The 15382-nt window shown below is 38.6% G+C and overlaps 1 protein-coding gene across 2 annotated transcripts in view; it reads left to right on the top strand.

Moving 5' to 3' along the window:
• The window catches only part of ATXN2 (ataxin 2), a 58589-nt gene that overhangs the window by 34868 nt on the left and 8339 nt on the right, over positions 1-15382 (top strand). The window contains exons 17-20 of one of the 2 annotated variants that reach the window (XM_065417700.1): positions 2962-3022; positions 4726-4910; positions 5570-5702; positions 10107-10160. In XM_065417700.1, the coding sequence (XP_065273772.1) occupies positions 2962-3022; positions 4726-4910; positions 5570-5702; positions 10107-10160 (433 nt within the window). Of the gene's footprint in view, positions 1-2961; positions 3029-4725; positions 4911-5569; positions 5703-10106; positions 10161-15382 lie in introns of both variants that reach the window. The other variant, XM_065417699.1, reaches the window with a different exon arrangement.

The following is a 15382-nucleotide window of genomic DNA, read 5'->3' as shown; positions in this document are numbered from 1 at the left end:
GTTATTTGCAGAAGTGGGTTTTGAAGGGACTTCAGTTCATATATACAGGCCTACCCTCATGCTTTCACTTGACCAAATACTAGTGAAGATAGCGCTGAGTTTTGTGCCTCAGGCTACCAAATACATAGTTGTCTAGCACTCTAAATTCCAGCCTCTGTCATTGTAGAGGCTACATCCTATATGATAGAAAGCTTGAAGTGCTGCATTTGGCCGTAAATCCGATCCATAAACTTTCTATTGTAGATGTTGTTAAGAGTAGCACATCCAATCACTACTAGCCTCAAGAGTGGTTTATTGGAAATTTTTAAGAGCAGGTTAGACAAACATCTGTCATGGATGGTCTAGATAATATTTAGTCCTGCCATGAGTGCAGGGGACTGGACTAGATGACCTCTCGAGGTCCCTTCCAATCCTACAATTCTGTGATTTCTACCATGTGGTCTGTAGATGTTTGGACATGCAACTTAATAATAGTGGCTATAATAGAATGCTATGTATTAGGCAATTGGAAACTTGAGCTGTGCTTACAAGCCTAGAACATTTATTAATCTTCTGGTCCCTTGCCAAAATTTAGTGGTTTTAGTCACAATATAAAGACTCAACTAATAGTCTTTCCAATGAAATATTTTTTGGGAGAATGAGAGAAAAAAGGATTACTGCAGTAATGTTGAAGCTATCCTTCTGAAATGTTAAACGAAGGGTGCCTATACTGTATCTGGTAGCTTCCCAAATGCAAGTTAGATCCCACTGTTTTGAATCTACACAAATTCCTGGCTGACAAATAGCCTGTAGTAGGTAAGACTGTGAGCTTTTCAAATATTGATACCATGAAACTCTAGTCTAGGACAAAAAACCATCAAACATGCAAAATGCTGCAGCACATTTTCTCTTAGCATAGCTGTTCATCCTCTGTAACTAGAATGTGATAGGGTTATTTTTGGTAACTACTAAATAATATACACTATTCCCCTTTGAATGGTAATAGCTTTTCAGTGATGTCACATAAAAGAAAATTAAAATGCTAATATAGCAGCATAAAGTTTTAAATTCAAATTAATTATGCAATAGCTTTCCAACCAGTCTTTAAGATCTTTTTTACTGAGACTCAAGTAAGGTACAACATTCTAATCACTAAAACAATCTGTTTTACTGTGTCATCTTAAAATTAAATGTACTTCACTGCTCCTTTTCTATGTCCTTTTTTTCTTTTTTGTATCAGTTGCCTATGTAGTGTCTGCAGTGATTTATTGTTTAAGTATGCAAATATAAAACCTAAAATTCACAGGTAATAAATAAATTAATACGGTCTCAGACAAATCCTAAATAATTAATCTCAGATGCTGGAAAAATAGTTACTTGTACAGTTTAAAAAAGGCTCCAAATAGTCATTGGAAACCTCTCTAAATCTAGTCACTTCATAGTTCAGTCTAGTAGCTTCTTTAATATTCATTCTGCATAAGCTAAAATTGCAGTTGTAGTCTGCAGTGGCTGAGGAAATGGCAACGAGAGGTTCCCTGGACAAAGCTTTCTAACTTGAGTGCTGAAAGTTCGGTACCGATTGCAAACCACTCTGGGCAGGGATGGTGTATTGTTTTCCCATATGTCTGGAAACACGTGCCTGATTGGGGAATGTGGTCACTGATGCATTACAAATCATGTATTGTTTGCAGTGTTGGTCCCAGGATATGAGAGACGCAAGGTGGATGAGGAGTTCTGTGGAGCTGAAAAACTTGTCTCTTACCAACAGAAGTTGGCCCAATAAAAGATACTACCTCACCCAACTTGTCTGTCTTTTAAATCACATGGAGGCATTCAAGTGGGGTTCTGCAGGGATCAGTACTAGGCCTGGGCCTGATGCTGTTCCAGATCATTAATAAAAATATTGGCGTAAATATAAAATCTGTGCTGATGATAAAACTTGCATACGACACAGATTGGCAGAGTGGTAAATGAGGAATGAGTCCAGGGCACATATGATGCAATTTGGACTGATTGATAAGATGGGCCCATGTAGACAATGCATTTTAATATAGCCAAATGCATGGTCATACATCTAGGAACAAAGAATGCAGGCCCTACTTGCAGAATAGGGGACTGTATCTTGGAAAGCTGTGACTCTGAAAAGGACTTAGGGGTCATAATGGACAAGCAACTGAACATGAGCTCCCAGTGTGGTGATGTGGCAAAAAGGGCTAATATGATCCTTAATATGTTGAAAAATTAGCATGGGTACCGAAAAGAGCCCCACAAACTTTTTGAGCCCCACAAACTTCCAATCATCTGTCCTACAAACTCAACCTGGAATATGGAAATGAAGCTGGGTTCTTTCTGGCTCATGCCTCATCACCATCGCTGAACCACCTCAGACATGTAACAGTGCAGAATCTGTATATGTTGAGTCATCAATGAGACCGAATAGGATCCAGCTCACTCTTCAGCACCTGTGTTGGCTCTGCTGTCGTAACAAGTAAAAGACAGCGAGAAAAATAAGCGTGTACTAAAATCAGCAGATCCAGATGTACTCTGGATACATGCAGGGACTAGTTCTGAGTAAGAAGGTGCTATTTACAAGTCGTCCTTGGCATCTTCATACTCTTATGTGTTGGGTAGGTGAGTGTAGTATAGATAAGTGATCACCTACCTGTAGCCTCCTAACAAGTTTATAAATAGAGCTGGAAAACTAGGGTACGTTAGCTTTTATTTCAGGGTTAACATCGCAATGGAGACCTACATAGTAGGGAAGCACTGTCCTTCCCAGGCTGTTAATATAATCATTTGTCTTATCGCATTATGGGAATAAAAACTGTACAGTTGCTCTTAGGAAAAAAACTAAGAACATTTCTAATTTCAGGGTGGTTATGAACAGTATTGTTAGATTCAGGAGTGAAAATTCTAAAGCTCATATATTTAAAACCTGTCCAAAAACATACCATAACTTCACTGAGTTCTCTTTTGTTTCAGCCTTTGTATCCTATTCCCATGACTCCCATGCCAGTGAACCAAGCCAAGACCTATAGAGCAGGTAAAGGTGAGAATAATACTGCCTGTTTGGTTTTAGACTGCATGTAGCATGAATAGGGTAACAGACATGCACATTTTTATCCAGTTCATGTTAATTTATGTCCTTTAATATCAATGTATTTTAAATTGGTACAAATACTTGAAAATCACAATGCAAAAGATAAATACATTGCTTTTGTGTTTATAAAAAAAAATGCTGTAAGCTTGATTACAGGAGAATTGCTTGTCTTTGAATTCAGTACAGGATAACCAAATTTAAAAATGTTTACAAATATTTTGAATTCTTTAATAGCTGACTGTTTCAATCACTAATGTTGTCCTAAACGTTGTTAGTTGACGTTGTTAAAGAGGGATTCTTTCTAGCAATTTGCAGCAGAGCACTGAGCTACACCTTAGTAGAATATTTTCTGTATATGGTACTCTTTCCACTAAGTTCTACACTGCTCTGGTGGAAAGGGTTTATTTTCTTCCCTCCTTGTTCTACTGGAGCACTATTTAGAATGTTTGCTGCTAGTCCTTGTATCTCACTGTCCCTTTTCATCCCTCTTGCACCTAAATAACAGAAGTGATTTAACATAATACTTTTATGGGTAGATACTGTTCTCCAATGAGTGAAAGCTGTTGCTAGATAAACTGGAAAATTTGGTGTGCATGTATGGCTAAGTGCATTGTCTGCATTTCTTAATACACATCAAGTGAACGGAAGGCAGGAACTGTCTTTTTTGTTATAGCTATGTTTTAGATAATACTCTAATTCTATAATGTTGACAACTCTTGGAAATTTGGTGGCGCTCTTAAAGTCCCAGCTCCTGGAGGCAGTTGATCACGTGAGCATCTCTGCTTTGATTAAAAAAATCAAGTTTATTGCCCTAATGATTGTGGAGACAAGCCTGAAAATGAAACAAACAAAAACCCCAGAAGCTAAATCAAAACCCAAAATGTGTTTTGTTTATTAAGTATGATTTCTGACCACTTGGGGTTGGTAATACTGATTTTACCAAACATGTATTTGAGTTTTTTTTAAGTCAACCATGCTCCTATTTCTAAGAGATCCAAGGCTATGTAGAATGTGTGAGTGTTCAAGCTCTTATAGTGCATATTTAGACTAGATGCAGTCTCTGCTTGTAGCAGTCAGGACTTCTTTGCAGTGCTAGGTAAGAGTTTAGCTCCACTAATGAAAAATTGTGCACGTGCCTTCACTAAGGTTCAGTGGCCACTAGTGTAGCCATTTTCTTTCCTGCTCTTGTTTGACAGATGAGGTGGTCGCTTGATAATATGCAAGTGTTTTCTTGTATGTGTTAAGAGTTACTTTCCTCCATAAAACAGTTCTTCTGTTCTGAACAGCTTCCTTTAGAGTCCCTTTGGTAGCAATTTCAGTTTTGTGAACCTGGAGCCATACACATTTCTCTTCAACAATCAGGTTCATGTAGAGCTGCTTGTATTTAAATCCCCTGCACTGAAAGCTCCATTTTGTACTGATGAAACTACCTTTTTGCATTTAGAAAGATTTTTAAATTAATTTACAAACTCAGCTTATCTTTCCTCTTCAGAATCATACCCGTGTAATGTACTTCTACAGACCATGGTTAAAGTTGATAGTGAGGATATTCTAGTTGGGCTCAGTAATTTTGAATTAAAACTTTCAGGAAAGACCTGGTTACTTTAGATCCTCCTTCCTAATGTGAAATATTCCTTGCTTTGTAGTACCAAATATGCCACAACAACGCCAAGACCAGCATCATCAGAGCACCATGATGCATCCTGCCTCAGCCGCAGGCCCCCCTATTGTAGCTACACCACCAGCCTATTCAACACAGTATGTTACCTATAGTCCTCAACAGTTCCCTAATCAGCCTCTTGTGCAACATGTGCCACATTATCAGTCTCAGGTAAGACTCCTTCAGTGTGTGGTTGCCTCTTGCTGCATTCGTATTGGAACAGATGTATTATTAAGACTTAATTCTGGAATTCTATGTACTGTATCTTCTGTTACATCATGTAATTGCTACAATTAGTATTCAAATACTGCAGAAATATTGATACTTTGCACTTCACATAGCCCTCCACAAACATTAATTTCCACTTGGTAGTAAATACAAATCTTAAATACAGAATATTTGTACCTCATCATTAACTACATCCCATGGTGGAACATCTCTTTCAAATGATTAATTGGATGTAGATTTAAAAGATGCAGTTGCTAAAATAGTTGGTGTGGTAAGATGGATGGGATATGGTATAGTTTAAAACGTCTTTTGTTCAATTTAAAGAGACCCTTTGTCAACGTAAGATCGGCAGAGTAGTTCCTTTTGTTTCCTTTTGTGGAAGGTATTTCTCATTTTAAGTTTACAGGAGTTATCTGGATAATGGTGACAGGTATATTTTGAAAAATTCTTGTAGCTAGTGCAAAGCAAGCTGTAGCTTTTCAAATTATCATTAAGTGCCTTTAAGCATGCACTGTACGAGCTTGATTAAAGGGTGTATTTAACTTTTTGTACAGACATGTTTTTTAACTAATTGATTTGTCTTTTATTTTTATTGGACACAGCATCCTCATGTTTATAGCCCTGTAATACAGGGTAACACTAGAATGATGGCACCACCAACACATGCACAGCCTGGTTTAGTATCTTCTTCAGCAACACAGTATGGTGCGCATGAGCAGACGCATGCTATGTATGGTAGGAAACGTTTTGTGTTATTTGTAACTTTTTACGTTGTTACATTGTGCAGGGATATATTTACTATTTCAAGCTTCAACCATTGGCATCACAGCGAAAGCTATAACCATAGACCCAGAATATGGTTCATAAAACTAATAAGGTATTGCAAACCTGAGTTATTTGATTAGAGTGAAAATAGATCCAAGTATGCTAGTTTTAATAAGACACTAGTGTTGGAGATGATGTGCCAGCATGAGAGGCTGCTAAGGAATACCAGCTTAAGCAAGTCTGTCACAGGCTTTTCTTGATGCTGTTAACACTACGTCCTTGACTGTTTCTTCATTATAACAAGGACTGTAGTGTTGTCACAAAACTGACTTCCGTTTCAAAACTTGACTTCTAGTTCTCACAACATTAGCATGATAAAACCACTGCTTTAATAATGCTAGTAATATACTTTAACAGTATACAAAGATTTGTCATCTGAGGAAAATATAATTTCTGTGTGGGCGATCCTCCTTTTCTTGGCAAACCCAAGAATATAAATCCTGTTTTGAACATTTCATGTATAAGTGCTTGCTATATGATTTCAATAACAAATAGAAGTCTCCAAAGTTGTCAGTCTGGCATTTTTCACTAGCACTAACCTCACCGAAATACTTAAGTTAAAACATGAAGTGAGATACCGGTTGAGAAATACAATGCAAAGAATCTCTAAAGCCACATAAACCTGCACTAAAACAATATGTCGTCCAAAGGAAAAATTGGCTGCAAGAACTTGTCACTGAAGACTCAGTCCATGATCTTTATGGGGGCTTAGGATTTGACACAGATATCAAAACAGAAGGATCATCTCCTGAAAATATGATCATTCAACAGTTTTTGGCTGAGTATTTGATGAAGAAATTTTGTTAGGTCAATCATAATGTTGACCTAGGGTCTGCTAAAGGGTGTCACGTAACTTTAGACACCTTTTTTGGTGTCAAAGTTTTGCATTTTTCTCCTTATGGATGAATACTGTCTATTATGAAAACTTGCAAGCCCAAAAATCTAAAGCTTAATGCAGAGTTAAGATTCTGATAACAGAATCTATCATGTCTGTCTTGAAATATCATACCGAAGTCTGATCTTTGCTCGTGTGCGTTAATTCAGGAAAAAATGATGCAGATGCAGACAGCATCACAGTAAAAAGTTCTGATGCTGGATTTGGAGGAAAAGTATATTTCAGCTTTAGTTTTCATCTTTAGTTTTTTGAGACATTCATGTAAACGGAGCTTTTATTGTGTTTTTTATGGGATTACTGTCTTGATCGAGTGACTGTTTGAAGCCTTTCAGACTTCCTGGTGAAAAGGCAGTCCTCAAAAAATCCTATTTTAAATAAAACTAAATCTGAAATAGTCTCTGGAATTTGGTTGTTGATTGCAACTTTCCCCAGCAACTTTATGTTGTACATCATTCTTAACTGTCACAATTTGGCAGGTCTTTGAAATCATGGTATAGGAGCAATTTTTTAATCTATTAGTGTACTTTAATCAGATATATCAAATTATTTTTCTCTCATGTTCCAACATACCATAGAACTCTAGTTTTTATATTGTTGGTTTTTTAGCTTCAGTCCATCATCGGTATATATTTCAGACAATCTAATGACACATGTTTTGGTGGTGTGACAAGAAACCTGAAAACTCTAGATTTTTGTGGTGGTGTGTCCTTCTACCTAAATCCAAGCAGCATTTCTCTTACAGAACTTGGTCTTGCCAGAAGCTAAATGTTTTCCTGAACTCTTCTGGGTGGTTATCAGTTTGCTTTTGAACTGCTGACCCTCTCTTCTTTTTATATCTGAATGCTTGAAATGCTTGCCACAGAAACCTGCCTCAGCCCAGTCTGATGCCAGTGCTACATCATAGGTGGCTTGTAAGGAAGCACTTATGTTTGGATGATAGCATGTTCTTACCATCTTCAGGCATGTCATCTTTTGCCTGCCTTAACATAAATCAGCTAAACTGTATCTTTAGCCTTCTGGGCTTGCCATCAGGTATTTAGTAGATGACTCCTAATGCTGTAGCTCAAATATAGGATATTCTTAAATCAAATGTGGCATTTAGTTTGGTTATTTTTCCCACAAATAACTACCTTGTTTCTGGATAATAAAACTTCTGCTTCCATTTATCAATATGTGGCTGTTTGCTTGAGTATCTATTTGTAGCATTTAATAGATGTGCGGCATGTGGAGTAAATTGCTATAGGGCAACTTGCTGGATGTATTAACAGTCACTTACATTAGGAGGCGCTAGATATTTTAAGCTTCCCCCAGTCACTTTGGACAGTACTGTAACCAGGTATCTAGAACCACTTGCGTTAGAGCACAGTATTTTTTTTCTCCACATTTTATTAATCTCAAGTGTATGCATAGCATCCATATAGTGAATACACCAAGATATCCTGGAAATAAACTTCTGATTTGGGTATGTTACTTAATTCTTCAGGAATATTTAGTGATGAATAACTTCCATATGACTATGCTATTCCCAGTTAGAAATAACAGCCACTGCTTTTAATTTCTAGAATAAATTTGCCCAAGTGAGTTCTCAGATTTTACTTCTGGCTTTTTCATTTACACTGTTGGATTTCCCATTGCTATTAAGATGATCTATATTAAGGTCCCTGTGTCCTTGAAGCTAATGGGTGCTTTCTTTGTGTTATCAAGTGACTCCCTGCATGAATCACTCCCTTTAATATCAGACTGTTGTCCTACCTGAGTGCTTGTGTTGCAGAATGAAGTCTGAAAGGACAACTGCATTGGGGGGGAAGGGGGGGGGTTAATTGCTTTTAAAGCATTCTCCTAACATTTTCTTAATCAGTGAGTAAAATCTCTGAAAGCTTCACCTTCCTGATTAGTTTGAGGCAAGTAAAAATCATGACAAACAGTAGTCACTGTTCAGTGAAGAGAATTAGATTATTTGCTGAAAGTTACTTTTTTCCTTCATGGCAGAGGAATCTGAATCCTGAAATGCATGTAACATTCTATACCTGTTAAATCTTTTGGATAGCGAAGGCTAGGATGATGCAGTTTTCAAGTTCCCATTTAGCTAATGCTGTGTAATTGAATGTTTCTGCTAGATGTCTACAATAACAGGCAATTCAGGAGATCTGATTGGTGTCTTTGTCACTGCTCTTGAGTGCCACAATTTTGTCACCATTTCAGTTCCTGAAGTTGAATGTTCTTCAACAGATGGAAAGTAGCTAAACTATATGGGCACCATAAATTAGTGTTACTTCTAAACGTATGATGGAGCAACACCCAAATCCGTGTTTTTTCTTAAATCATTGAGAGAATGTTAAACAACTTTCTTTCCTCTTGCTCCTACAAATAAACCCTAAAACTGGACATCATTAACACAAAGACACTGATATTCACTTGATCTGTCTCTAGGTTTGAAATGTTGGCTCCTTTAAACGTATATAAATTCTTAGTGTGAAAAGTTTGAAACAGGCACTTAGCACTGAAACAAAGCAACAATATATGTATGATTGGCATGCCTACAGAACTAATTCGTTTATTGGTTCTAAAGAACAATGGCTCAAGCTTTGTACTTTCTGGTAGGTATGGGCTGTTTGTTATCGCCAGAATCCAGTGATGGGTAATCATGAATTATCAAGTTTTCTATTGACAATTCAAGCTGTGAGGACAAATATATTCCTGTAACAATTAACTCCCACTAGTTTATTGTTTGGATAAATTGTATATGTTTTAGGTAATTGCTGTCCTCTGTAAAACTTCCCTTGTGTGTGTGTGAAAGACTTGTGTAAAACAAAATTTTGATTTTACACAGATACATTATTTATTCTTTTGCTAGTTCTTGGACCTCTCCCTCTCTCTTCTGCACATGTTTTATTGGTCTGGTGTTCTCTCTAACCTTATCTGTTTTTCTGTCCTAGCAGTAAGTTCTAATATCCTAAATAGTACAATGGTGGGTATGTTATAAATTTCAAGGAGTCTCCAGGGATTAAGAGTGAACCATCTCCAAAGGTGTCTTTTGGAACTGTTAAGACCTCAGTGATACAGCTGAAAAAACAAAAGCCTATTTCTTTGTTTACTTGATTGTAACTCTTTTAACTCGACCTGAGGTTATTGTTGGAGTGTAATAGAGGCTCAATATCTGTTCATCTTTATTTTTGTACTAAAGTAAGTAGTGGAGCCCTCAGTGTGACAGTTCAAAAGGAGAGCTTATTGGGGCTGACTTTATTTCAACTTCACTCAGTTGTAAAATTAAGTAAAAATATCCAGCCCTGTTAACTACACAAAAATGATATCTGCATGAACGTACAATCTTCAAAAATAAATGAATGTCGACCTTTCCAGAAGATTGGAAGTATACACATGGCAAGAGGCTAATTTATCTTTCTATCTCCCAAATTCAGCATGTCCCAAAATACCATACAGCAAGGAGACAGGTCCTTCTTTCTACTTTGCCAGTGAGTTGGGTTTTTTGTACTAATTTTGATTGTACAGAAAATAATTTTCTAAAGAATAGATGTTAAAGGAATAGACATGCTGAGGGAACATTTTTTCTTTGCACCAGGCCAAAATATAGAAAATGTAGGAAAACTCTTTTCAAGCAACAAAGTTGTTGAATGAATGAATTTACAGGGCACCAAAAGCTAAAGTACAAGGTATGTGTGACTTGTCTATAGAATAGATTTGTGTAAATACATTTCTGCGTGCCAAGTTGTGTTTCATTTTGTGCAACGAAGTCTTGCATCTAACTAGCCTCTACTGTATCTTGAACTGATGAAGACTTAAAGCTTCTTCTTCCTAGTCTACCACCAAAAAATAGGCATCACCCTCCTTAAGATCTCCATGAACTCCACTCCTCCCCCCATCCCTGCCCAAAATAGGATTTCCAGTTTTCTCAAGGTTGGTCAAATTCCTGAAGGGAAAAAACTCCAGCACTTTACTAGCAATAAAACTCTTATTTTGAGTCCTGTCGGGGGGAGAGCACCTTCTGCATCCCTGCAGTAGTCATGGGAGAGATCACTCAGGAATTCTTATTCTGGGGCCTCTGAAGGAGCATGGCAAGCAGTACATCTTGTCATTCCTGTAAAAGTGTAGCTTAGTCTCAGCCCTGTGTCCTTTCATGGGATATGGTGGAGATGGGTTCCCGCTGGCCGGGTAAGCACTACCAGTTACATTAACAGGTCCTTGTGCTTCAGCGTGCTGCCATCCATGTGGTCCTGCAGTAATGTGCTGAGTGGGGGAGTTTCTCTGCACCCTCTTTCTCCAGTGTGTGTGAGCGGGGCCAAATATAACGTGGTTCTGTATACTTAATAAAAAAGGCTAGCAGTCATTGTGGTTAACTGATAAGCTGCTGCCAAACAAAGGTGCCAGATAGTCCAGGTACTGAACAAAGACATTATAGATTAAGCAAAACGAGTTGAAGAGGAGAACATTGGACTCACAACTTAATTATATGTCAGATAACCTCTGTGTTTCTCTCCTGATAATAGATCCCAGTAACCATACACAGCACATTCCAAAATGGAGTATGTTTTATTCTCTTAGAAATAAATTACAATCTGCTGAGTGAGGTTAAATTTCTATTTGAAGGCTTTACAAAACTTGGGGAAGAAGCTTCAGAAAGAAACCCATGGTGTGCCGGGGTAGGGTCCCTAGTGGAATGGCCATAGAATAATCTCTGGTCATCCCACCAGAGACCCTAGCCCTCCACAGGTAGGTGAGGTGCAATTCCTGGGCCTCTCAACTTGCTCCTGTATTGCAGCAAGCTTGTTAGTGTCTCTATACCTGTTCATAGTAGCGATCTGTTTCATACACCCTCTGTCCTGCGAGTCAGTTCATTCAAGAGGGTATGAAGAACAATATAAATCATGTAATTTGTGTTCCCTAACAGATTTTGGTTTTAAAAGGCTTCGTAGCTTTCATTTTGGCATGCAGAAAATGTGTTTTACAGAATGACTTCCTATGATCGTATATTGAAAACTTACTTTGAGCACTTAAGGGTGTTCGCATATCTTGGTTTGGTGCACTGAAATTCCTTTAACAAGTTTCTTCCTTTAATAGATATTCTTTTAAGTGGAATCCACTGTAAATGTGTAAAAATGATTTTGTATGTGTTTATAACATGAAAAAGACATGCTATATCTCTGCTTCCTACCATTCAAACTGAGGTCTTTAAATGTAGTTATCCTCACCATCTTACTGGGTCTGGCAATAGTCTGGAATCACTTCACTGGTCAGCACCCTGAAGCTATCTAGTAGGTTCTGAGTATCAGTGCATTACTCCTCTGACAGTTCCCACTGTGTCCATTGTCAGGTTTCCGTTTTTCCCCACAAGAGAAATTTGAACGTCAGAAGTTCAGGGATTGACTTCAGTCTAGGCTAGTGGTTGGTAATGCTGTCTCTGATCTGTGCTGCTCTGATTTTTAATGTCGGCCATTTCTGTGGGTTTACAATAGCTGCCTTTCGCCTTTCTTGCTTTGCTCTTGTCAGCAACCTTGACTGTTACTCTTTCCTTCTTGTTTTAGTTGGAATTCAATTCAGTAATTAAAACCCTGTCTGGTATAGTATCTTTGTCCAATCCAATATGGAATTGCTTGTCCTAACTGTGCATCAATATCAAAATGATGGTCTAGTTATAAATAATATAGCCCATATCAAGCAACCACCTGTTCAGAAAGTGATGTAAGTGAAGTGCTCCTAGGAAAGAAGAGAGACAAGGTGTGTGAGGTAAATTTTTTTTTTTTTAATTGGACCAACTTCTGTCGGTGAAAGAGGAAAGCTTTCGCGCTGCAGAGCTCTTCTTAAGGAAAGAAGGCATTTCTGACTTAGGCTATGTCTATACTACAGCCAGGATCGAGGCTGTGAGATCGATCCACCGGCGGTTGATTTAGCGGGTCTAGTGAAGATCTGCCAAATTGACAGCAGATCGCTCTCCAGTTGACCCCTGTACTCTACCCTCGACAAGAAGTGTAAGGTAAGTCGATGGGAGAGTTTCTCCTGTTGACCCCCCACGGTGTCGACCAGTTATTCACGTAGCTGGAGTTGCGTAGTGTAGGTTGACTTACCGTGGTAGTGTAGACATACCCTTAGACTTCTGCTGGAGGCAAACCATGATTATCAGCAGTCCTCAGATGAGCAGAGGTTGCAACACTCTTTGTTAGTTATGTGCTTCCATAGAGCTTTTTCAGCACTGTATCCTGTATTAGTACGACAGCTGGAAAACCATGGCACTGCTGACATGTCAAGGACAACGTAATATGATTTCTGATTACTCTTATCAGTGATTTTTTTCTTCCCATGTTTATTATAGAAATAAGCATGGAAATATTCACCTAGGGTGATTGACTCTGTGGATGAGCATGTAAAACATTGTTTATAATCAATTGTCATAATGAAGGTGAGTAGATTGTATCTGGGTTGGTAAATTTTCATGACTATTTTGCAAGGCTTCTTTAATGGGTTCGTGCATCTTACTCATCTGAATTAATCATGTGACACCACAATTTAAATCTCTGTGGAATCTGATTGTGACGTTAAAGACCTGACTTTAGGTGAGAGCACACAGTTACAGCGCATAAAACTCAGACTTTTCCTCTCACACATCCTTAGTAATAAAGGGAAGGAAAGGCCTTTAGAAAGTGAAACACTGTATCAGAATCTCTCTTGAATTGATGAGGTATCAGCAGCTCTGTAGAAACTGAGATTCTGTAGAAATAAGTGGGGGAAAAAAACTCCTAAAGTTAATTTTCCTGAGGTCAAGTTGAACTTCTACTATAAATTGGAAAAGGTGGATACATTTGTTTTTAAATGATCCGCTCCATTATTCCTGAAGCCTTCTTGAGTAAGATGTTTATGGAATCTGGTAAAGCCTCAAGAAAAATAACAACAGGTGAGTGTTTTTCTTAAATGTTACTATTAAAATATTTGCAGCAGCAGTTGAGTGAGCATTTTAGTACATAATAGTACAGTAACTCCTCACTTAACGTTGTAGTTATGTTCCTGAAAAATGCAACTTTAAGTGAAACAATGTTAAGTGAATCCAATTTCCCCCCCAAAATGAATGTAAATGGGGGGGTTAGGTTCCAGGGAAGTTTTTTTTGCCATACAGTACAGTACTATAGTTGGGAGGTGCCCTCGCCTTACCCCACACAGGCACAGCCCACTGGCACTGGAGACAGTGAGGCAGGCAAGGAGGCTGAAGGTGCTGTAGGCTAGGAGAAGCACGTTGCGCAGCAGCAGCGACAGCTTCCCCTACTCTGCAAGCACCAGGGGCGGGGGGGCTCAACCCTCGGCCCACCCACGCAACCCCTTCCCCCAAGCACCCACCCTTAACCCGCCTCTTCCCTCCCCCTCCTCCCCCTTTACTCTGCACCCCGTGTCCTCACTCCTCCCCTGCCTCCTGCTCGTGGCAATCAGCTGGCTTGCAGCATTCAGGAGGCGGGGGGAGGAGCGAGGACACGGGGCGCAGGCTCCCCCTCCCTCCCCTGCCTCCTGAACAGCACAAGCCAGCTGATTGCCGCGGGGGGGGGGGAAGGAGGGAGGAGGTGATGGGGGGGCTGCCAGCTGTGGACAAAGCAGGCAGCCAAACGACGTTAGAGCAAAGCATTTCACAATTTTAAATGGAGCATGTTCTGTAATTGAGCAGGGACATAAGATCGAAAGAATGTTAAGCTAGAGGACGTTAAGTGGGGAGTTACTGTATATAAACTGACTAGAATAGGTTCTGAAAACAAATACACAGCTGGGAAAATGTAAATGCTAGATTTTAAACAAACAAAACTCTCTCAATTCTCTGCCAAGCTGTGGACATATTGCTTTAGGAGAAGTTACTGAAAACTGGTGTTTTGCTCTTCTCCCACTTCCTTCTGCATGTAAAAATGTTCTAGTAAGTTCTGGACTTGCATAACAAGTTCTTTTCAACATGAAGCCTTCTTGCATAATATAGATACCTGCTTCAGAATACCTCGTATTTGGGTCTTCTCTCAAGCTATGAAAAAGTAAAAGATGAAGCACAGTAATAGTTTTAGGGAATAATAATTAAATTATTTCAGGGCCTCCAATGAATAAAGAATAGATGTGGGAAACCTTGAATACCCTACAACTTCCAGTACATGCTTATAACAAATCTCCTCAAGAATGGAATGGAACTTTTAATAAGGAGGAAGGAAAGAAGTTCTTGGGGCTCAGGCACTAGAATCAGACTTGGGAGAGGTAGGTTAGATTTGGAAAGCCATTTAATCCATCTGTGCCTCAGTCCCTTATGGTTAAAGTAGAGATACTGTGTCCCTTTTTTGTAGGGATTACTCCGACTAGAGATAGGCCATATAAATATTGGCTCAAGACTAATTTCATAAGGAGATGAAATGGAGAAACTTGAAATTGTAACAGTAAGTTGAGTTTTAATTCTAATATGTAAATAGGTCAGTTTTCATACAAGCTTGCAGGCAGTGAAAAAACAAAAAAAAAATTAGATGGAAATTTGCTGCTGCTGTACATGGAATTTAAGTGGTAACATTAAAAATGAAGTCACTGTTTTTCTGCTTGAAAGCATAACAGGATACCGTGGCACTGGAGACTAACTCCTGTTTAGGTGCATAGAAACTTCAGAACTTCCAAAAACCCAACTCCTGACTAAAATCATTAATGGTATATAAAGACTTAATATTGTAACAAGTATGTC

This window comes from Emys orbicularis, chromosome 16 (assembly GCF_028017835.1).
Source record: "Emys orbicularis isolate rEmyOrb1 chromosome 16, rEmyOrb1.hap1, whole genome shotgun sequence".
Lineage (NCBI taxonomy): Eukaryota > Metazoa > Chordata > Testudines > Emydidae > Emys > Emys orbicularis.
This window is presented reverse-complemented; position numbering and strand designations above follow the sequence as displayed.